The 24,590-nt window shown below is 36.1% G+C and overlaps 1 protein-coding gene across 1 annotated transcript; it reads right to left on the bottom strand.

The window, feature by feature from the left end:
* Positions 1–23,986, bottom strand: cers2a (ceramide synthase 2a). Its single transcript, XM_051872775.1, has 11 exons — positions 23,587–23,986; positions 15,546–15,718; positions 14,735–14,852; positions 14,369–14,487; positions 10,894–10,951; positions 10,354–10,404; positions 9,967–10,059; positions 6,653–6,781; positions 5,149–5,255; positions 4,710–4,863; positions 1–2,370 (listed from the first exon to the last, which is right to left on the bottom strand). Exons 2-11 carry the CDS (start codon positions 15,716–15,718, stop codon positions 2,239–2,241), a joined length of 1,134 nt encoding a protein of 377 aa, XP_051728735.1. The 5' UTR covers positions 23,587–23,986; the 3' UTR covers positions 1–2,238.
* Between the last annotated feature and the right edge of the window lie 604 nt (positions 23,987–24,590).

Genomic DNA, 24,590 nt, shown 5'->3' with positions numbered 1-24,590 from the left:
AACCGTCATCCACAATCTTCTTTATCTTTCATCAATGAATAATGACGATACAAAATACAACATAAAACAAAGGCAGTTGGGACACTGATCAAATAGTTTGTTTGTGCGGCAGACCAACAGTTGACAGGACATGGTGGGGGGATTGGTCTTGGCACTGGGCCGCAAGGAGAGATGAATTTGAATGGATGTAAACAAAGGAGGAGTGAGAGAGAAGAGGATGGTCAAGCTTAAAATCTAAAGACAATGAGGTGAGGAACACAAGGACAACAAGCACAAGTGGAAACACAAATATACATTTGCAAATAAGGCACTTGTGAAAACATTTGGAAACTTAAAATAACTTTTTAAAGCCTATACAGATGTCCTGCTTCACTTGCAAAAGTGCACCTGTACTGACACTGACTTTCATATATTCATTTATCAAAAAAAAAAAAAAAAAAAAAAAAATACTGGACCACAATTTGTAAAACTGTTGCTTAAATTATAACAATAAGAGATTATCTGGAAAGATAATGTTATACCTGACCTTACAGTTGACTGACACTTAAAGGGACAGTTCACCTAAAAATAAACATTCTGTCATCATTTATTCACTCTCATGTCGTTCCAAACATGTACGACTTTCTTTCTTTCTTCTGTGGAACACAAAAGAAGATATTGTTTTTGTCCATACCAGTTCAAATCAATGGTGTCCAAATTTTTCCTAGCGTTCTTCAAAATATCTTTTGTGTTACACAAAAGACAGAAAGTCATACAGATTTGGAAAGACATGAGGATGAATTAAAATTTTTGGGTATACTATCCCTTTAAATTTTCACATGACCTCATGTAAAGCAGCAGAAACTGGGCAAACAGTACATACTGGTGGACATATGGGGTTAATTCCATAAGTGAAATTCCTTTTTCTTTTTTGAAAATTATGGAATTAATTTCCCATAAATACCACAAATGTAAGCCAGAGGTTCAATTATGTCAAAAAGTTTGTTGACAACACAATCATAATGCATTTTACATTAGATGGAGAGTTACAAAGTGCATCCGACAGTCAATACTGATCATTATCGAAATTATTATTTATCATATTAATGGAAGAAACAAAAACATCATCTACAGGTTTTGCTGCCAAGTACTTTTTGTTTTTTGTTTGTTTTTTTACAAAGCAATTTTCCATCAACTGCATAAATTATCATCTTTTTAGGCTTGCTAAAAAATCTGGACCTTAAATAAAAAAAAAAAAAATCTTAAATAAAAAAACCCAACCAAAAAAAAAAAAATCTTTAAAATAATTTGTATGTGTAACTGATATAACTAAGAATGAGTCTTTAACAGAAATGTGACCAAAACACAAATATTAGATATGAGACACACATTTGTTGCTTCATTACAAACACAACAGTTACTGGACAAATGTAAAACGCAAAAAAGCAGCATACTGATTTAGCGACTTTGGGACGGTTTATCATGGCAATACAAATCATGAGAGTTTTTGTGTCTCTATAAGGTGAATGGGTCAATAATGTTTATTAGTGCAACTGGAGAAAGATCAGTGAGGAAGACCCACACCTGCAATTAAGGTCACGTTTGTTTAATAAGGAAAGCAGGCGTGTGAAGGTCACTTGGTGAGACCGTTATTTGTCAAGTGAACAAATGGGACACGAAAAAATAAAAATAATTCCAGTCAGTTTCTGGCAACTTCAGAACACAAATACTGGGAAATCTGACAGTTGACCAGAAAAAAACATGCAAAAACGTACTGACAACTAAAGTGAGGGTAATAGTGTGAGCGATGCCCAAAATGACAAAAAGGAAATGAAACATATGAACAGCAGTGAACAGAAGTACAACTTTGTCCTAATAAAGGTACTAAACATGTACTAAACTGGAGGGAATATTTCCAGTTGAACAAGTGAATGTCGGACTCACTAACAATATACAATCTATAACAGACCCTGAATGAAAAAAAAAAAAAAAAAAAAAAGGTTATTTAATGATACAGTGCCTATTAATAGTGTTTTAAATAGGGGTAAGAGGTTATTTTGTTCCTCTTTTTTGAAGTATGTCTGTTTCCAACAATGAGTAATCACATATATGTACATGTAATGTGTGTGTGTGTGTGTGTGTGTGTGTGTTTGCTCTGGGCCTTTTCAATCTCTCAAACACCCCTGACATTAGTTTGTTGGTCTCGTCCATGTGAACATAAAGCGGAGTGTTGTACCTCCTCTCTCGTCTCTGCTAGCATCACTCATTCTTGCGGTGATGGTTGTTGTTTAGGGCAGAGTGGCCATTCTGGACTGGTCCATTTTTCACTGGTGTCTCGTCATCCTCAGACTCTGTTTCTTCTCGGTCACTCCTCTCATCCTCCACAATATTCTGCAGCGAGACAAATGAACTTTGATGAAGCTTTAAAATCCTTGAAATTCATATTTCTTACAATTTTATGCAATTATTTCAGCTCAAACCACGTAAAGGGATAGGTTCTGTCATTTTCTCACCCTCATGTCATTTCAAATGATTTTTCTTATGTGGAACACAAGAGATATTATTCAAGCTGCTCTTTTTTGCAGAATTAATTGGACGGGAACAAGCAATGGCGATGATTTATTTTCATTATACGGAGGAGAGCAGCGTGGACAATCTGCTAAGTATCTCCTTTTGTTTTTTCCAAAACTGTGTGTTGGATGGTAAGCCACTGATTTTGAGAGTCAACCAACCATTTAAATTTTCAAGGTAAACTATGTAACTTTTGGCCCTCTAGCAGTTAAAAAACAAAACTGTATGCATTTTGCAGAAGAACATCGTTTTGGTTGTGCTTCGGCTCTGCGTGATTGTGCAGATGAATATGGTTATCCTACTGCTCATAAAACATTCACTACTAGGCTTAAGAGATATAACCAGTTTAGATGGAAAAAATCTCAGCTGTCAGCAGACTCTCCTCTGTTCGAGGTTTAGCTGCTCCATGTCAACCTTTCTCGCTCATTGTGACAACTAACCTATGCCACTCCCACACCACATACGCGTCAAAGTAGTCGGAGCAACTTTTCTGTTTACAGATATGACAAGACACGCATGGACAATTTCCTGCGAAAACCATCCCATCCAGTCTAAAATAGAAACACTTATAATAGGCTTACCATAGTGAATCAGGGTAAGACAAAAGCACGTTTTAGAAGGACTGATGATGTATTGACTGTATTGTTTGTATTTGAACAAAAAAACTAAAACAAAAAACAAACAAACAAACAAAAAAGTGTTACATAAGCCCCGTTTCCACCGCAGGAACGTTGTCCAGGAACTAGGGACTTTGGGGTGGTACAGGAACAAGGGTCTAAAAGTTCTGGGTCAAAATTTCCACCTCAGAAAGTCCCTGCTCACGAGGTAGTACTTTTTTAAGTTCAAAAACTTTCAGAGGTGGGACTTGGGCGCTGAACATGCTTTAAAAATACGGCCGATTGATGACAAAGTTCAGGCTTTATTAAAGGATTAGTCCACTTTCAAATAAAAATTTCCTGATAATTTACTCACCCCCCTGTCATCCAAGACGTCCATGTCCTTCTTTCTTCAGTCAAAAAGAAATCAAGGTTTTGATGAAAACATTGCAGGATTATTCTCCTCATAGTGGACTTCAATTGGCCCCAAATGGTTGAAGGTCAAAATTACAGTTTCAGTGCAGCTTCAAAGGGCTTTAAACGATACCAGATGAGGAATAAGGGTCTTATCTAGCGAAACGATCAGTCATTTTCTAAAAAAAATTAAAAATTATATACATTTTAACCATAGACGCTAGTCTTGAACTAGCTCTCTTCTTCTTTATTAGAATTCTGGCAGTGTAGATGCTGCTAAGTGTATTACTGCCCTCCACAGGTCAAAGTTTGAACTAAATTGTCATATACAATATGCTAGTGCAAGTATATAACAATTAGTTCAAACTTTGACCTGTGGAGACTACTAGAAGAAGAAGAGAGCCAGTTCAAGATAAGCATCTATGGTTAAAATGTATATCATTTTTTTTTTTTTTTCCAGAAAATGACAGATCGTTTCACTAGATAAGAGCCTTATTCCTCGTCTGGTATCGTTTAAAGCCCTTTGAAGCTGCACTGAAACTGTCATTTTGACCTTCAACCGTTTGGGGCCAACTGAAGTCCACTATAAGGAGAATAATCCTCGAATGTGTTCATCAAGAACCTTGATTTCTTTTTGACTGAAGAAAGAAGGACATGGACATCTTGGATGACATGGGGGTGAGTAAATTATCAGAAAATTTTTATTTGAAAGTGGACTAATCCTTTAAGCTTATTTATGGAGGAGGAAATCCAACAGGAACTGGAAAGTCACGCGCAGTCTTATGCCACCGTACTTATCTTCACGGTACTTTAGACTGCGATGGAAACGCAGACAGCAACAGGTCTGGAAGAAGTTCCTGGGATAAATTGTTCCGGGTAATTTCAGTGGAAACTAGGCTAGTGTACCTTTAAAGGGCCATGAAACACCAACACATTATTGGTAAGATGTTACTGTTTGGGGGTCAGTAATATTTTATGTTTTTGAGATTTTATGCTCAAGAAGGCTGCATTTGATAGAAAAATAGTAAAAACTATTTACATTTTCTGAGGTTTTTCTGGGGTTTTTCTGGGTTTTAAATCAGCAGTCACTGTTACAGAACTATAGTGCATGAAATGCCAAAATGATGCAGTCTGTGTTGGTTAACTTACATTGCCTGGCAAGAATTTGATAGCCATACGCAGGATGAGTATGGCCCAGAAGATGTGTAGACACTGCAGCACAAACAGCAGCCCGTTAAAGAAGTAAAACCCAAAGAACGGAGGATAAATGGTCAACGGATACACCCAGGTACAACGTATGATCCTAAGAAACATAGAAAAGAGAGAAAGTGAGAGATTTACATCTGACATTTACAGAAAAAGGCATATGCAGTTGATTTTCACAAAGGTTTATAGGATAATTAAAGAGTGGCATTTCAACTCAACTTTGAGACAAGTACGAATTACTATTTATAGAGCTTTCATTTGATATTTCATTTGATAAACATTTGATAACTATTGACAAATACATAAAGTGGGTCAAGAGAAATTAATGATTTATCATTTAAAAATAAACCTTGGGCTCAAAATAGAAAATTATTTAACTCACCAAAATGGTAAGATGTAGAGTCTGGTGATCATGAAGACGACAGCAAATACGATGAATATATAGTTGCACGCTTTTCTCCAGCCGGCGTAGTTAAACATCTTGGCAGACTGTTATAGGACAGACAGAGATGGAACATAAGCGTTTGACTCTTGCACAAAAGCACCACTAGGGGGCAGTGTTGCACTCCTGCATTAAAGTAGATTTACTGAATCACTTCTGGCTTTTACAAGATCTACATGATTTTAAAAGCGTATGAAGCTCAGTAACAGCAATGGACAAGATTTTATATATATATATATATATATATATATATATATATATATATATATAAAACTTTACCTTACAACTATCAATATAGGATACCTGTGAAATCACGCACTGGACAGGACTGGGAGTATATATCATCTGGATGTGGATGAAACTCATTTAAGTAGACAAGACCTATGTATGTGATAAAATTATTTTAATGGTGACTAACATTATTTTATTGTCAGTTTTGAGCAGTCCATGATCAGACTCTCCTTACTGATTTTATTTTTTACATCAGATGGGATGGCAGCAGTACCTGACCCTAGGTCTTAAAAAAAAAAAGGGTCTTAATTCATAATAAAGGTGTACCAGGCAGTTTTAGTTAAGGTATTCAGCAAAGATCAAAATGAACAAGGAGAAGCCACAATTCTAGACATTGCTATCTGGAATCTGGATGGGATTAGACTTCTCAGAGGTAGTTAGCAGAAAAAAAACGTACGTAATTTGCTCCATGATGTTCACTGAATTTGGAAGGAAAAACAGATATTAAAAATTAAAGTATGTCTGCCTAATTTACCAAACCTCTTCAGAGACAGTCCCATCCAAACAGAACAAATCAACTCACCACAATTCAAGCATTCTGTTAAACATTCTGACATACTGCTTTTACTTCAAATTAGAGCTGTCAAATTGATTAATCGCAATTAAATCGCATCTAACATAAAAGTTTGTTTACACATAATATACATATGTGTGTGTGTATAAATATTATTACTTTTATACATATTACATATGGCTCTCTGTGTGTGTATACACGCAACTATATTTATACATGTGTGTGTATGTTTATAAACACACACACACACACACACATACATATAATACATAAATATAATAAATCAATAAGCGCCAAGAAGCCATGGTTTACAGTGAATTTATAACAGCTAAGGGGCATTGTTAGGCATGATGCGGAGCGTCATTCATGAAGTAAAAACACTAAGTTACATTACACCATTTGACCAATCAGAATCAAGAACTGGAACTAACCATTTTATAATAATATATACACACACACACACACACACATATATTATGTAAACACAAACTTTAAAATAAGATGCGATTAATCGATTTGACAGCACTAAGAAAATACATTTATTCTAATGCTGCTTGAGAATTTTTTTTTGAATGAAAGTAAAAGTCAAAGTTCCAGAGACACAGTCTCAGCGCTAATGTTCTTCAGATGTTCCATTACCTCCAGCAGATAGTCGGAGGCGTCGTGCACCAGCATAATGAGGGTTCCTGCTCTGATGTAGTTCACACACCAGGAGAAACTAATCAGAAGGATGGTGGCAACATGGTGCACTATTTGTTCTTTAAAGTCCTAAGGAAGAGAAAATTAGAGGCAATATTATCTTACAAACAAAACAAAATAACAGTTTTGGACATACGTCATCATAGTGTCATAGTATTCTTTGGAGTACGAGGTAAATATAGTAGTCAACATTTGAAGTGGATCAAAAAAAGTTCATTAAAGTTGTCCTAAGAACTAAAAGGTTTTAGGACAACTTTGATGAAAGGTTTTGATCCACTTCAAATGTTGACTACTGTATTATAAAGAAGTCTCTTAAGGCCTCATTTATGATCAAACATACAATAAAACAGTAACATTAAATTTGTTGATCAGTTGCATTAAATTAATACAATTTAAATATAAAATGTTTTCTATTTTAATATTTAGTCATGGTCAAAATTATTGGCACCCTTGGTGAATATGATCAAAGGCGGCTGTGAAAATAAATTATCCTTTCGATCTTTCATTCAATCATTAAAAAAAAAAGGCTGTAAGAAAATAGCTAAAACATTGAAAATTCCCACTTCCACCATCAGGGCAATAATTAAAGTTCCAATCAACAGGAAATGTTATGAATCTGCCTGGAAAAGGACGCATGTCTATATCGTCTTAATGCACAGCGCGGAAGATAGTTCGAGAACTGGACTCTCCAAGGATCACAGCTGGAGAATTGCAGAAAATAGTTGAGTCTTGGGGTCAGAAAGCCTAAAAATAAATAAATAAAATATCAAACAGCACCTACATCAGCACAGGTTGTTCGGGAGGGTTTCAAGAAAAATCCTCGGCTCTCATCCAAAAACAAACTCCAGCATATTCAGTTGTCAAACACGACTGGAACTTCAAACGGGACTTGGTTCTGTGGTCAGATGAAACTAAATAAAGAGCTTTTTGGCAGCAAACCCACAAGATGGGTTTGGTGCACACAGAGATAAAAAAAGTGCCCCATGTCTATGACTAAATATACTGCTGGATCTTTGAAACTGTGGGCCTATTTTTCTACAGGAGGTCCTGGACATCTTATTCAGATAAATGGCATCATGGATTCTATCAAATGCCAACATGTATAAAAAAAATAAATAAAAAAAAATAAAAACTTGACAGCCTCTGCTATAATCTTATAATTGGCCATAGTTGGATCATCCATCAGGACAATGACTTGAAACAAACATCAAAATCCACACAAAAATGGGTCACTGAGCACAAAATTAAGGGTCTACCATCCCTGTCCCCTGACCTGAACCCCACAGAAAACTGAAGAGGGGAGTGTATCAACATGGAGCTGGGAATCTGAAGGATCTGGAGAGTTTCTGTATGAAGGAATGGTCTCTGATCTTCTGTCAAGGCATTATAGAAGAAGACTGTTGTTATCTTGGCAAAAGGAGGCTGCAAATAGTATTGAATAAAAGGGTGCCATTAATCATGGCCAATTTGTATTAGAGAAAAACATTTATTTCATAATGAGATTTTCCCCCCATTTTCAATTGTTTTACTTCAATAAAAGTGTTTGTGAATTTTCTGGAATAGGATTAACAATGCAGATTTATTTTCACAGGCTTCTTTGTTCATATTTACCAAGGTTGCCAATAATTCTGACCAGGACTGTATTTGAAAAGCTGAATTTTCAGCAGTCATTAGTCTTCAGTGTCACATGATCCTTCAGAAATCATTCTAATATGCTGATTTGGTGTTCAAGAAACATTTCTTATTATCAATGCTGGAACTAGCTGTGCTGCTTAATCTGTTTGTGGAAACTAATCTTTTCCAGGATTTCCAGTTTTATCAATTTAATGTGTTTCTTCTGAATAAAAGTATTAATTAAAAAAAAATGTAACTGACTGATGCCAAACTTTTGAATGGTATTACATATTACAAAATATTGTGGTATTATAATACACTTACCAAATCATTGCATTTTTTCACAAACAAACAAAACAAATACAACCTTGTACATAGTGCAGCATCGTTAGATAATGCTTTTGTTTATTGTTTATTTTTTGCTAAACTGCATCTGTAATTATAACTTTTGCATATTCCTTCTCTTTTCCTTATGAATTTAAGGCACTAGATTTCACATACTCTGTTGAGTGATATTAGTATAAAAAATTGCTGCAGCTTTAGAGTCAAAGTTCAGGAAGAGCACCATAGACTAGGTGACTAATTAAATCGAACCATCACATCAAATAGATGACCTATTAAAATTCAGTTTGTGAAAATATCACCAGGTGACATTCGATCTGTTGCATTTTATTATCTCAGGCAGGTGATTTTTTTTGTTGATTGATTTAATGTTTTGTGTGGATGTATGATCTCATTTGACTCTCAAATGTTCCTTCAAACTTTAGAAACGCACATTGATGCATCATTTTCATTCAGCTCAGTTATAAAGCTTTATTCACCCAATTAGCTAGAAGTTTAATGGATAGCACTAAACATGAGACGTACTTCATGAACTGCTTTGAAAGATAACCTGATGTGCGATCGTATCATTCTGAGACTCCAATTTCACTGTTTTTAAAGTAGCCCAAGTTGGTTTGCTGATCTTAGCTGGTTTAAGATGTTCTCATACTTTGCCAAGCTTGTCTTCAGCCAGTTGAAAAGTGCCCAAAACCCCCTCTAAAACTAGTCAACAGAATAGCCAAACCAGCTTAGGTATGATTTTTTTTTCAGAGGGGTTATACTAAAACATTAGGCAAGTGATGTAAAACTGCTGATAAACAATTCTTTTCCTGTTATGGCTTGGCTAGCATTCTTTGTGCAGGAAACAGACTACACAGAAATCCAAATTTATGTTATTAAGCTCTGTGAGATAAGAGATTTTCCACAGATGCACAAGTAAAATATTAACTATCCTCACATGCACACACACGCACACGTAACAACACACCTGCTGGTCAGGACATCTTGTGGAAATACTTGTACACATCAGTGACACATAATCGCAAGAAAAAGAACTGTGAGCTGACTTTCTCACAATTGCAAGTTTATATTTTGCAGTTCGTACTATATAACTCACAAATGCAAGTTTATATCTCACAATCTGAGAAAAAAAAAGTCAGAACTGTAAGATAAAAAGTCGCAATTACCTTTGTTATTTTTATTCTGTAGTGGAAACAAGCTTCCATAAATAGTGGATATTTCTATCAAAAAGATTGATCAACATTTTTTTTTTTTTTTTTTTTTTAAATTTAGGGCTTTCATATGCTCAGCATACTCACTTTTCGCTTGACGTCTGAAGCAACGCTGAAGAGGAGTGACATGTAAAACCCTAGTTCAATCATGTAGTACCAGTACTGAGAAGGCAGCAGCGGCTGGAGAGAAAAAGAAAACAAAGAAATTAATCAAATATGTTTGAAAGATGAAGTCTCAGTGTCACAATCAACAGAACAGATGTCATGACCTGAAGCTGTAGGGTAATCTGGCATCAGTTTGCATATTTCCCTTGGCAAATTCAAATTTCTGTTAACCTCCTTAAATACTTGCTCTTATTTGTAAGCTTATCAACATGAACGTTCACTGAAAGTTTGTTTTAGAGTAGGACAAGGTTTTGAAGACACTTTTCAAACCTACAGTCAATGGAAGAAGAATGAAAGAAGTGAACATACTAGCATTGGAAACCCCGCCCACATCTCCTCCATTGTGTAGAACCAAGGTTTCTGCAGAACAAAACAATATGAAGAGAATATAAGCCAAGACAAAGGAGCGCTCACATTTCATCTCAACAAAAGCAATGCAGGTCACAAGTATGAGATTACACAAGTTAAAAATATGACAGAAGAGTAATGGTCCACAATTATGTATATTTTAACAGCCAGTGCCAAAATCTAAAGAGCAGGTTGACCTATAGCTGATATAATGGCAGATATAAACCACCAGTCAAACATTTGGTTGGTTGGTGTTTTTTTTTTTTAGCGGCATGCCAACTTCCTTGGCTATTTACGTGGTAAGTAACAAGTTGAAACCAAAAAATGTTTATTATCCCTAGACAAAACTAGTGCCAAACAGCCCAGATTCATAATGACCACAGCCATATTATAGGAAATAAATATACATTATAGGCCAAAGTAGGTTTTGCCAAAAAACACAAAATGACCAAACACTGGTCGATATGATATGCCACAAAGTGAAGCGTTTGAAAAACTTACATCAATAAGTGCAGCAAGGCCAGCAATGAAAGCAAGAAGGTAAAAGGTAAATCTCCAACTGTAAGAAAATGTATATCCATTTTAGATAATGACATCCAAAAGCAAACACATTATCAGCAACATAATATACAAATCAATGCATCATATCAATAAATTTGGATTATTGGTTCCAAAACATTATTTGATCACCAGACATTCAATTTAAGGGTCTACACTTATTTTTGCATTATGAAGTTACTACACACTAGGGATGCTCCAATCAGGATTTTTGCATCTGATATGACTACCGATTTTTTGTCATCATGAATGATCGATACTGATACTATCATTCAAGCTTTATTTAAGTGATATGTAAGCTCTCTGTTAATCCTTACACCCTGAAGGCATTTTTTAATGATTTCATGTGATTTCAAGTGGCATACTTAAAATTAATGGCTTTTAACTCCACAAAAAAAAAAAAAAAAAAAAAAAAAAAAAAAAAACAAGGTATCATCAATGGTCTCATTTGATAGAAAACCTTCCACATTTTGAAGAAAATAGTTTTTGATCATGTCAGAAGGTTCTTATGTTACAACACTGCTGAGAAATCCCCAGAAAAAGTGATGCAATTTATTGATTTATTTAGTTAAAATTCAAGCTTGACATGGTGACTATTAAAAAAGTATATATGACAGGTCATAAAATCAAGATTGGGCTTGTTCACAATCATGTAAGCTGCATCTGGAACAAATTTTAGTATTGATATCTCAAAGCAATCAAAAGTTATGGCCTTTAAAACCATGGTAGCCTTTTTATCTAAAGTACAAAAGCCTCTCCAAACAAGTGATCTGAGTTTTAGACCAAACATAAGAACTATTTAAATGTGCAACAGCCACAAAGCACAAAAATACTTATAACTGCATAGAATAAGTAACAAGTAATATGATTCTGGTTGATGAGTGATGATTTTCCAGCACCGTTTCAGCTGTGTGCTCCTATTTTATGACGCATGGTAAATCAAGACCTGTCAATCTGAGTGACCGATCTAATCCAAGCACGCTCCAGCTGTAAAACAGTGTTTGATTGGTCTCTACACATCATCCTTACCCACAATAACAGAGATCCAGATTCCATTAGATAAACTTTTTTAAATGACTTTTGAAAACACTGCGTCATGACAAAGTCCCTTTTAAGCTTTCAAGGAAAGTCTGTTCACTCGGCGGCCATATTTGAAATGCCTCCGGGCAGCTATTTCAGGCATCCAAGTCCTGTCTATTTGAATGGGGGAATCCTGAAATCTCAAAAACTGCTTGGCGAACTTCAAATCAGCAACAAAATCTGACATGAACTGTCCCATAAATGTTGTTTATTATGCTCAAATAGCGTTTTAAAAAAAAAGCGTATTTTTCAGGCTAGATGAGCCAATGCGCATGTGCAGTCCTAAGCGCGAGTCTTAGGTTTCTATGGGAACCGGAGCTTCTAACGGCAGCTGCAGTGACGCAATGACTTTACCAATCAGCGATTGGCTCTTTTACTTAGAAGGTAGGACATATTCCCCCATATTGCAGTTTCTCCCATTCATAAGTAATAGGAGTGAAAGGTCTTTCTATATCTATAGTCTTTGGTCATGACCAAGACATGATCGGATCCCGGAAGTCCTATAGCTTTAGCCAAGCAGCATGTCATGTCACTCCGCAAGGATTTTCTCAAGATCTACACATCATATTATGTGTAGGCCCATTTGAATTGGGACAACCTTCTCTAAATAAAGATTTACTATGGTTTACTAATGTTTCACAAAGTTACAAAGCAGAATGTGGCGCAAAAGCCTCATCTGTATACTGCTGCAACTTTTTACGGTTTTGTGTCATCAAATTGCGATTGGTTTGTGAGATCGGCCAAATTTAGGGTCCATTTACATGACACCATTTTCAACTAAAAACGGAAAACTTTATACGTTTTGGCCATTCATTTACACGACAACGGCGTTTTGGTGATATGAAAACGCAAACTTTTGAAAACAGGTTTCAAAGTGCAAGTTTTTGAAAATGGTTTCCGTGTAAACAACAAAAACGCAAATCTGTGAAAACGACAACGTCATGCACATGTGCATTACACATTCAGTCTATAATGTTTCATCGCCATTTAATGGCCTGCCAGCAGAATACAGCGTTTTTACAGATTGTTTTTGGGGATCGTTTTGACAATCGTGTTGTCTGTATGCGGAAACCTCAAAGGAAAAACTTCTGTTTTAAGCATATCGTTGTCATGTAAACGTACCCTTAGTGACTACCGATGGAGTCATAGAATGTGATTGGCTGATACCGAACTGTGGCAGATTGATTGGAGCATCCCTACTACACATAGTGACAAAATGTACAAAAACAAGCCAAAACAACACTGATACAGTCCACTCACACTGATACAGTCCACTCACAATACAAACTCTACTATTACAAGCCCACATCACGAACAACAGCCCCTATGCCTGTATTTAAAGCATCTATGACCTACTGTTGTGACTGATAGCTCTAGATGGCATGTTATCAAGCTAATTTAAAGGATGTTCCAGGCTCAATACAAGTTAAAAGCTATCGACAAGTCTTAGTGGCATAATGTACATTACCACAGAAAATAAAAGATGCAATTACAGTAGTGCACATACAAGTAAACTGGGTCATGCACTTTTGAAATATGAAGCATGTTAAATCACCTACATTAATTATATTTGAACTGTAAGGTTGTCTAAATTGTAATTTTTATAAGTGGATGAACTTCAGTGCAAGTGAAATAAGGTTTACATTGTCATGATGAGTGGGTAAAACTTTGCACAGACATGTTAGTAAACAATATCACACTAGTCTTATGTTGACACGTATAATATTGAAAACTGTACCCTCAAAACCGTGTGGATTGTGACGTTTGCTGCTCAGCCTGGTTATTTTATCTGCAGTTTTTGAAAATTAAATATATAAATTTTGAGGGATGGTATAAAAAAAATATTTGAAAAGGTAATCAACATTATCCCAAATGCTTTGGATAAATCTTAACTTGTATTGAACCCTGCACACTCCATTAATCACATGTTTTGGATGTGTTCCTAAAGCACAAGACAAATAGATGTTGAAATGTCAAGGGTGAAATATTAAAGGACCAACCCACAGTTAGTAAAACACAGTGAATTTATTTTATACATGGGTACATTAGCCAAATTTTATTCTGTTTATTGATACCACATACCGTTTCTCCTGTGTGCAATAGACTTCCTACCACCTAATGGAAAATGTATGTTTTTGTTCTCTGTTGTACAGTGAAAATTGTGTATTCCTTAGAATAACTGCACATCGTACCATTCGTTGCTCAATCATGTTCCCCATTCATTTTATTGACATTAAACGGTCAATTGCTTTTTGTAAAGCTTATAAAATACGCAGCATGATGCAATTTATGACCATTTATGAAAGTATGGGATCAGCCTGTAAGTATCGCTCTGTACCTGGCCTCTTTGAACTTTTTCATCTGGTTGGGTCTCTCTTGATTCCTTCGTCGCCGGAACCATCTGTGGATCTGTCTCTCTGAGTACCCAGTCTTTTTACCTAAACTCTCGACTTCGCCCTGTAGAGTAACAGAGAACATATGTAACACAGAACATGTGATAGATTTGTTGATCACGAGTGGACTGAAAAAAATCAGTGCAGAAAATGTGTGTGTACACATACAAGACTTAACGAAAACTGAAACGCTGCATGTATTTATTCATTTAACAGATGCATTAATCCAAAGCAGCTTGCAATGCAAACGAGGAAACATTCAAAAGAAAAAATTACTTAGTTAGGGCAGTGTAAAATATGCTGAATTGTACCTGTTTGGGATTTTTACTTGTGATTCTGAAGTACGATTCCAGCACAGAGTTGTGCGCCACTGTCACTCTGACTTTCTCCTTTACGCCCAAAGCTGCGGCCAGACGAACGGCCACAGTCCTAAAGTTGATAAACAGTATTAATCTCTCAACACTTGAGTAAGAAAAACTGAAAACACTGCACCAATGTTAACCATATTTAAAACATTGATCATTCAAAGGTTGTTAAGTTTTTGAAATTTCATGTCAAACATAATTCAGATTGATTACTAAATGGTTCCATTTACAAGACAGATGATGAAATCTCAAATATCCTACTTCTGAGCTGCAGTACGCAGTAAGTTTAATTCACTCCATATTACACTACCGTTCAAAGATTTGGAGGTCGCTAAGATTTAAAAACAAATATTTTTGAAAGAAGTCTCATATGCTCACCAAGGTACATTTATTTGAACAACTACAGTAAAAACAGTACTATTGTGAAATATTATTAAAATTTACAGTTTTCTATTTTAATACATTTTAAAATGTAATTTATTTCTGTAATGTAAAGCTACATTTTCAGCAGCCAGAAATCATTCTAATATGCTGATTTGCTGCTCAAGAAACATTTCTTATGATTATCAATGTTGAAAACGGTTGTGTTGCTTAATATTTTTGTGGAATCAGAGATGATTCTTTTATGACGAACAGCACGTCTATATATGCACTTCTGCATATGCATAAACCATATGTTGCAAATACAATATTGACATTGGTGTTTACCACATAAAAACACTAATAAGCTAATATGTACAGTAAGTTTCATGCTGACCTCTCAAAGACCTGTCGTATGATAAGGAAGACGAGGGCGATGGGAAGGGTCACCCAGAGGTCAGATGTTTTGGAGTAGGTGACACCATCACGATCCTCCAGGTTGGCCCAGCCCAGGCCTTCTGGAAACCACAGCCTCTCGTTCCAGAACCACTCGCTCAGCCTGGACAACATCTTGATGCAGAGGAAGACACAATTACGACATATTCAGACATTTTGAAAGAATATATTAAAGATGATTTTGTGGGGCTTCTGGGAGACACATGCACAGATCACACGTACACAGAGGCTGTGCTGCGCATACACAGAGACATTCAGCAGCACAGAAACTTGATAACGCTGCCCCACGGCTTTCATTAATAAAATAGCTTCGCTATTGAATCACTACATTATATTTCTCAACAACAAGGTGGTTTTTGAAGTTTTTGAAACTTGCAGCTGCACTATTAGTACAAAGCTGCTGCTCAGACGGCAGGTAATTCACACACGCATCTCTCATCTCCCTCTCAATAATTCAAATAAATGCTGTAATTTATTCAAATACATGTAATCTTATCACACTACTTTATATCAGTGTCTGGTCTAACAGCAGTATTCAGGTAAGAAATAGCACAGAAATTGAACAATCAAATATAAAATTACTCTGCATAGTCTTAACTGTAATATAGTTATTCCTTATTATAAATTATTCCTTATTAAAGCTACAAAAGTTATTCCTGCAATGTGGTGAGTCTCAGAAGTAAGGGTAAAGGAGGTCCATTAATAAAAAGTGAATGGGAATAGAAGCTATTAAACGTCAAAATTCACTGAAAACCATCCATACATTCGTTTTTAAAACAGCTCTCTGAAAATCTTCCCCCATGCTGCAGCTCTCATTCACGTTACTCACATAAATAATATGACCGGTTTGGCGTCAATAATGCTCGATACTCATTTGCATTGTGACTAATTTAACTAGAAGACATCTCTGTCCGAGGGCAATATTATTAATGACTCAAGTCAAATTTTAGTCTGTATTTATTTAAAAAAAAAAAGCTATTATATGGCTTCAGAAGACTCTCTCATAGGATACTTCATCTTTTTAGACATTTTTGGAGCTCAACAGAAAACATCCATTTTTACATAAATTGATGTATTGAATTGAACAAGATAAGTTTACGTAAGAATGGATTCAAGAATGATTTAAAAAAAAAAAAAAAAAAAAAAAAATCTGCTTCATGCAGTGAAAGTGATGCATGACTGGGATTGCATCATGAGATCTGCTTTTGGTTTTCCACGGACAGAAAATCAAACAGGTTTGAAACGTCACAAAGATGAGGAAATGATTTTTATTTCCACAACTATGACGTTAATTACATTGCCAAGAGTACATTTTTAACTTTGCAGGGATCTTGCACTAGTATGCTGAAATACAAGTTTGAACAGGAATGAATACCTCTTGTAGAGCTGAAAATCAAGTGCCAGGATCATCTACCAGAAGAGGAAAAAAAAAAAAAAAAAAACTGGCAGAAAGTGAAGTTGCTGCACCCTTTCACTTTTCTGAATCATTAATTACCTCAAATTTTGGTAAGGTAAACATTAATGCTGCTCCAGATGTGTGTGTGTTTTCACTACTCACTGCTCCTAATATGTGTGCACTAACTTGGATGGGTTAAATGCAGAGGAGAAATTCAGAGTATGGGTTACCATTATATATATATATATATATATATATATATATATACACACACACATAAGCAAAAATGTTATGCACTTAAGTTGTGATGTAAGGAATACTGTTTCCCGGTCCAAGCCTCTACTAGTTTCTGGTGAGAATACTCAACATTTTTGGAGCAATGTTTTTTTTTTACTTTATGAGCACTGTTGATTCATATCATACATTTAAGATAAGCTTTTCAAAAGTTATGGTGTACACTTACAGTCTCCAGTCTCACAGCATCTCAGACTTGATTCATAAAAGCTGAAAAACTGTCTGACCATCTGAGATTTCAGTATAGAAATAAAGGTTAGGATCATGATTATCCAGTAGTATTACAGTAGCACTGTGAGTGTACTGTTAGTACTGTTTGTTGTTTGCTTTTGGCAGCTGATAGAGCTTTTGGACCCGGAAACAATTACGTCAGACTTAACAAAAGAGGATTGATGAACTTTTAATTAGTATAGTAGTCAAGATGTTAACGGCATTTTTTTTTTTTTTACATTGATTTATTATATGGAACATATTTGTGTTTACATGCATTGTTGAGATGTCTTATCTTTTACAGCCTATTGTATATAAATGGTTGATTATTCATTTCGCTTACGTATTATACTTTTTTTACTGTGTCCATTGTTATTTGTCCTATTACTAGCTTTTTTCCAAGTGCATGCAAGTGTATATATTAAAATGTATCTATAATATGCAATAAACAATTTTTATTTTGTGTAGTGTAGTTATGTTCAGTTTTTTAGTTTAATATAATAGAAGTTAATGGTAACCATAGTACAAACAAGAAATAAAAAAAAAATAAAAATAAAATTTCGAAATTGGAAACCTTGATCGGGTGTCTAGAGGTTCTAGAGAGTGTTCTGCCGGTGTGGAAAAATAATGGCTCGTTTTCACCGAGTGGTACGGTTCAGTACAGAACAGTATGGTACGCAATTATTTCTTTTTCCATTGTCAGAAGTTGCGAATGGTACCAAAATACCGAACCGTACCATACCACTTTTTTGGGACCCTTCCGTTGGGGTACATACTCAATAGTACCGGTACCAAAACGGTGGAGCTACACTCACTGCAGAACGTTGATTGGTTGACAGAGAATCGTCATTTGCATGTACCTCAAGGGGAATGACAACACAAAACTGTTGCAACACAATGTGTATTTTTCGGCTGTTCTTCCTTGCCTTCAGCCTTTGCTCTAACAAAGCTGCTGTATGCCCTCCATTGTTGTTTACTGTCACTTTTTTCCTAACGTGAGAATGACGTCGATGGCTACTTTCCGGCATACACCACGCCTTTCAAGTGGTACTGTTGGCGGTGGAAACGCAAGCCGAGTCAGGGTTTACCTGTCCCGAATTGTACTGTACCATACTCAACTGAACTGTAACGCTCAGTGGAAACGAGCCATAAAGAACACCAAAAGGTTCCTCCAAGATCCTTTAATTTTTACAGTGATCAGAGGAATCTTTTAGGATTCACAAAATTTGTCTCAGACGGCCAAATCGTGGCCAAAAATCGTAGTGTGAACCCGGCTTACGTTGCTAACTTGTAACAGCCTTTACAATCTGTAGCACACCTAATAATGCCTTAAAATCTATGCTGGCAGCTCACTAGTGTTTGAACAGTGTATTGTAAATATTGTATTTTAAACGCATGCTCTGTTAATAAACCTTCACAGAACACTATTAAGAGGACTTGATACAGATTCAAAGCTGACATTCCCTTAGTAAACACCCATTCGATCCACCCTCAATACTGACAGGGTTGGCAACTTTTGAGTTTAGCTTGGAGTGAGAATTATGGAGGGGGGGGATGCAAAAAAACAACAACCTTGCATCACATGTATTGTTACAACATGTTACAATGTTTACATGGTACAATAACTGGTAGCCTACTGTTTTTATTAGTGCTTAACAAATTTCACAATTTCAATTCATAAGCTTGCGATACCGATTTTCCGATATTGATTTAATATCGATTCATATGGATAAATATCAGGTACAGTAGCTACATGTTAATTTTTCTCAAGGAAAAAAAATCTTTCAACTAATGCTGTAAACATACAGGGACCCTTGTCAGCTGGTATTATTATTAAAGGTTAAAATTAAAAACTCAAATTAATATTAGTTCTCTTAGATGTGTAAATCTGTGTGCAAAAACACTACTTTTTACAATGCCGCCTAAACACCTTTGGGGATCATCGCGCAGACGGGGGTCAGCAGCTATATAACAGTTACCTTGCACGGTATGGGGAAAATGTGAAAATGTGATTGGTACAGACTGGTCCAATCAAGAGGTTGCCGGTCTTCATTGGTTCAATTAAAACCCATACCTTGTCAATACGTGTGTTCGACTTCAAGCACAGCTTTCGAATTGTGTATGTGATTTTTGATGTAGTATTTTACGTCGGACTCCTTCACAAACGAGGGTCAATTCAACGCTGGATTTGCACAAAAGATCAACATGACGGCACATGCTAGTCGATGAGTTGAATCAGCTCCACAGCAACTACATAAATGTATCCACTAACCATTCAGAAATGTCCAGTTTCATTCTAAAAGTTGTAACTTCTTCCTGAGTCTCTCCATCAGTGTCCGACTCCAGTTTGAACAATGTAAGGCTGAACACCGTTACTGACAATCCTCATTTTGGCTGTGTGAGACTCTCCAGCTTTGTTGTTGTTAAGCAACCGAAGCGTGAGCTGTTAAAGCTCCGCCTTCTTTTGGAAAGGGGTCCGGGAGCAGCAGCTCATTTGCATTTAAACGGACACACACAAAAATGGCGTCCTTTTGCTCACTTCCAAATAAGGGCAAATTTGACAAGCTATAATAAATGATCTGTGGGGTATTTTGGGCTGAAACTTCACAGAAACATTCTGGGGACACCAGAGACTTATATTACATCTTGTAAAAGGGGCATTATAGGTCTCCTTTAAAAGATGAGCTCTCCTGAGAGGGACATAAACGCATCCCTGGTACAGATTGGTAAACCAAGAAAACATGCGGAGGACTTTTCAATGAAAGCCCCTCCTTATCCTCGTGCTGTCAGTGACACGGTTTGAGCGGATGGGCCACCAGCTGTACTAAAGCCTGCTCTGTTTCAATGGAGTCATTCTGAGAGGTCAGCATGACATCATGGCCGCTGTCATTGGCTGGCAGTGGCTGAAAAGCTGCACTGTCACCTGTGGTAATGAGTACTGCTTGGAGCCGGCCAGGCTTGAGAATGAGACAGATTCTCTTCCTTGCTCTGCCATTCTGTGTGAACGGAGAGCTAAAAGCACAGTAATAATACAGACTGTCAGAATGTTATCTGAGCAATGTCAAATGACAGCAATGTCAAAGAGTGCAAAAACTTTGATAGAAGACCTGTAATGTATGTTAGTAAGTTATGACTAAACATTGAATGGGAGATTACTAAATAAAGGTATGTCTTTAACTTTATATTTGAGAAGCTTTCCTATTCAATAACATCCTTTTTTTTGTTGAGCAGCAATCTAAAACATTGTTAATTAGAGTTCACCACAGCAACTAATGGACATTTTCACAAACTTTGGTGAGTTTGAAATAGCAAAATGTCTCTCAATTGACTTAATCAATTGCCAAGCTGAAATAAGACAATTGGACTTTGAACATGAAGTCTAAAGACTGTCTGGTAAAGTCAGCTTTTGCTTGCATTCACACTCAGCTTTGAAGAATTGTTTGGTTAGCAAATACCCAAACTATAAAAAGCAGCTGGAGAGCTCTAGTCATGTTTTTGTTCGAGAATGAATCAGTGAGAACCTGTGAAAAAACACATTTGATGCTTAAAATTGCAACGTAGGGGAAGTAGCAACATATCTTGTATTCCGTATTGTGACGTACATCTGAGTGTAGCGAATTATCTGAAAAGAAAAAATGTAGGGCGGAGACTTGGTTCTATGCATCAGTTGTTGATTGGATTTTGAGATGTCAGGCGTGAGCTTGCAGGGGCAGGGTTTAAAAGGACTAAATGACTGGAGAAAAATTAAACATGCACGGATGAATTGTTCACAATAAGATTTACAACATTCATTTAGAATTTTCATTTCAAAAAGTAGTAGGTCAAATGAGTATTATGTGCAATATTCGTAAAATAGTAGGCGCAAACCAACCAGATGACCTGAACGAATTCATGAATGAATCTTTTAGTGAACATTTCATTAAGTAAAAGATTTATTAAATGAAATATTTGAAGGGTTAGTTCACCCAAAAATGAAAATTCTGTCATTAATTACTCACCCTCATGTTGTTCCACACCCGTAAGACCTTTGTTCATCTTCAGAACACAAATTAATATATTTAAGCCTCCATTGACAGAAAGACAATTAACACTTTCAGATGCCCAGAAAGCTACTAAAGACATATTTAAAACAGTTCACCCTACAGTGGTTCAACCTTAATGTTATGAAGCGACGAGAATACTTTTTGTGTGCCAAAAAAACAAAATAACGACTTTATTTCAACAATATCTAGTGATGGGCGATTTCAAAACACTGCTTCATGAAGCTTCGAAGCTTTACAAATCTTTGGTTTCGAATCAGTGGTTCGGATCTGGTATCAAACTGCCAAAGTCACGCCCCCCAGTGGTGAACCATTGGAATTTCGAAACACTTATGACGTAACGAAGCCTCGTTTACTGAAATCACGTGACTTTGGCAATTTGATACACGCTCCAAACCACTGATTCGAAACAAAAGATTCGTAAAGCTTCGAAGCAGTGTTTTGAAATCGCCCATTACTAGATATTGTTGAATAAAGTCGTTATTTTGTTTTTTTGGTGCACAAAAAGTATTCTTGTCGCTTCATAACATTAAGGTTGAACAACTGTAGTCACATGAACTGTTTTAAATACGTCTGTAGTAGCTTTCTCGGCAGTTGAAAGTGTTAATTGTCTTGCTGTCAATGGAGGCCTCACTGAGCCATTGGATTTTATGAAAAATATCTTAATTTGTGTTCCGAAGATGAACGAAGGTCTTACGGGTGTGGAACGACATGAGGGTGAGTAATTAATGACAGAATTTTCATTTTTGGGTGAACTAACCCTTTAATTAAAAACATAAAGGACATAGTTTGTTCTTTAAAAATGAGTAGGGCATAACAGTAAAATAAAAAAATACATATTATTTACAGTAAAACTACAAAAATACTAGAACAACTGTTAGTTTTGAAAGCATAAGATCCCACCCTCCCTTTAGAACGCTCTCCAAATCCACACCTCCTTCAAAACACATGAACACACACAGCATAGTCTGCAAAGCATCACAAGATGAGTTAAATTACCTCATGTCTCAAAGCAAATAACATTACAATAATAATGAACGTAAACAACTTACAGAGTTCTTACTTGTACAACCTGACTGCTGCAGATTCATTTCAGCGTCGATAGAGTTGACAGGTGGTTTGCTTTTTTATGTTTTTAATTAATTTATGAAGCCACTGTAAAATTTATTGTTACATATCATATAATTATATTACAATGCTTTCATATTTTATGTGGGCAATTAGCTTACTTCGTTGTAAATAGAAAAGCCTTACAATATCATTGCTAAATACCTTTAAGTATTGTGTTATTCCGCCATGTTTCTCACTGACAGGCCCCCAACTTAAAGAAAATCCCGAGCTTCCCATTTGTATTACCGAGATTGTGGTGGTGTTTTCAACTCGTAAATACGATCTTTCCGACATGACTTGAACGCACCATCCATGTACGTCATGACGCCATACATGAGACTCCACTCCCTCGAGCTCGAGTGCAACACGAGAAGACTATCACAAGTTGATACGTTGTGTTTATTGTATAGGAGTGTTCAGTTAGCCTTTCATAACGGTTTACATTAAAACCTGTTTGTGAACAGCCGACGTTCTTTAGTGTGAAAATTCGCTCCAGATAGTCTGCAAAAGACTATCTACGTAATAACTAATCCTCAATTTTGCACAACGTATTATCCGAGCAGCTTTCAAACATGGAAACCGCTACTTAAAAATACCACGAAAGAGAAAACACTGTAGGTTTTCCAAATTATTGATATATTTTGACGTATAACTACATAAACAGCATCGGATATAAGTTAACGGCGGATATTTATTCGTAGTCTTGTAGTAATCATCACGCGCTACCAAAATTTTAGTGTGTACTTCCATTGCGCCGTTCCCAGTGTAGGCCTTATACATCAAACAACTATCTTCAAAAGGCGATAATGCCCGAACAAAACATTAGGTTAAAAATCAAATAAATATGAATGTATGAAAATAAATTTAAGAAAGTTACAGTTCAACTACAGAGTGATGCAAGAATGAGCACAGCTGCGTATTACGGTACTTACTTTCAGCAGTAGTGCGAAACAAGGATGTAAGCGCGTGAGTAGATGAGATGAGATGGATTCAGCGAAGGTGCATGAAAAAGGGTGTAATCTCTCAGTTATTCAAGGCAATCTGTACAATTTTGATCGCTCTTCATAATCCATAATACAGTCTGTCAGCATAGTTTTCTTAAATCCCGTAATAAGAAAAAAACGCCAAGGGAAGTCTGGCGTTAAAGCTGACGTTCAAACTCTTCCACTTTTTGGTGTTTTCCCCGCCTCGTTCAGTGTTGGTAGCTCGAATTATAAACTTTTCTCTTCACATGTCCGGGTTGAAAATGTGTAGACGTACTTTTGCCGGGTGTTGTTGAGAGCTGAATCGAGGCAGGCGAATGAAAGACAGAAGAGGAGGGCCAAAAAGAGGAGTGCTACATTAAATCTGAAGGGCGGGGCAGATGCTATTTAAGGTGACGTTTAACTGCATGTGAGTTATGACGTTTTAAGGATGACGAAACCTTTGAGAAGGCTCTGTTACAGTCTGTAAATGACAGCTGTAACAAATCGCTAGGGGTGGTTCTCAGTTGAACAATGAGCGTTGAATTTTAAGTACATAATACCTGAAGAACCATAATTGCATCACAACAAGGCATTTCATTACAATAACAAAAAATTGGGCTATATGGGTTATTTAAATCCATGATGCATTTATTATAGGCACCATTCAAAAACACTAATAACTGTTTGCTATTAATATTACATTTATGCATTTATTTTTTTCAAAATGAAAAGAAATAGCTTTTTCCAAGTTTCAGTTCTTCTTATACAATAAGTTTTTTAAATCCAGAAGTGCAATGAGGTAAGCACTTCACATTTATAATCATTGTTTTCAATGTGCATGTCTCAAATTTACTTTAGTACATCTTGAAATTAGCAGGATAAACGCTAAAGACATTAAAGAGGAGTCTATTCGAATCATTTGTGAGGAATTAAAGTTCATACAGCCACTATAAATATGCAGCACTGTTAAT

This window comes from Ctenopharyngodon idella, chromosome 19 (assembly GCF_019924925.1).
Source record: "Ctenopharyngodon idella isolate HZGC_01 chromosome 19, HZGC01, whole genome shotgun sequence".
Taxonomy (NCBI): Eukaryota; Metazoa; Chordata; class Actinopteri; order Cypriniformes; family Xenocyprididae; genus Ctenopharyngodon; species Ctenopharyngodon idella.
Note: the sequence above shows the minus strand (reverse complement) of the source record. Positions and strands in the feature narration are given on the sequence as shown.

Bases quoted from the DNA above. Each gene is read 5' to 3' on its own strand.
- cers2a (XM_051872775.1), bottom strand. From the start codon at position 15,718: ATGTTGTCCAGGCTGAGCGAGTGGTTCTGGAACGAGAGGCTGTGGTTT. The intron at 10,952-14,368 runs GTACAGAGCGAT...ATTTTCTTACAG, and splicing joins AAAAAGTTCAAAGAGGCCAG to TTGGAGATTTACCTTTTACC. The intron at 2,371-4,709 runs GTAAGTTAACCA...GTCTCGCTGCAG, and splicing joins TCAAATTCTTGCCAGGCAAT to AATATTGTGGAGGATGAGAG.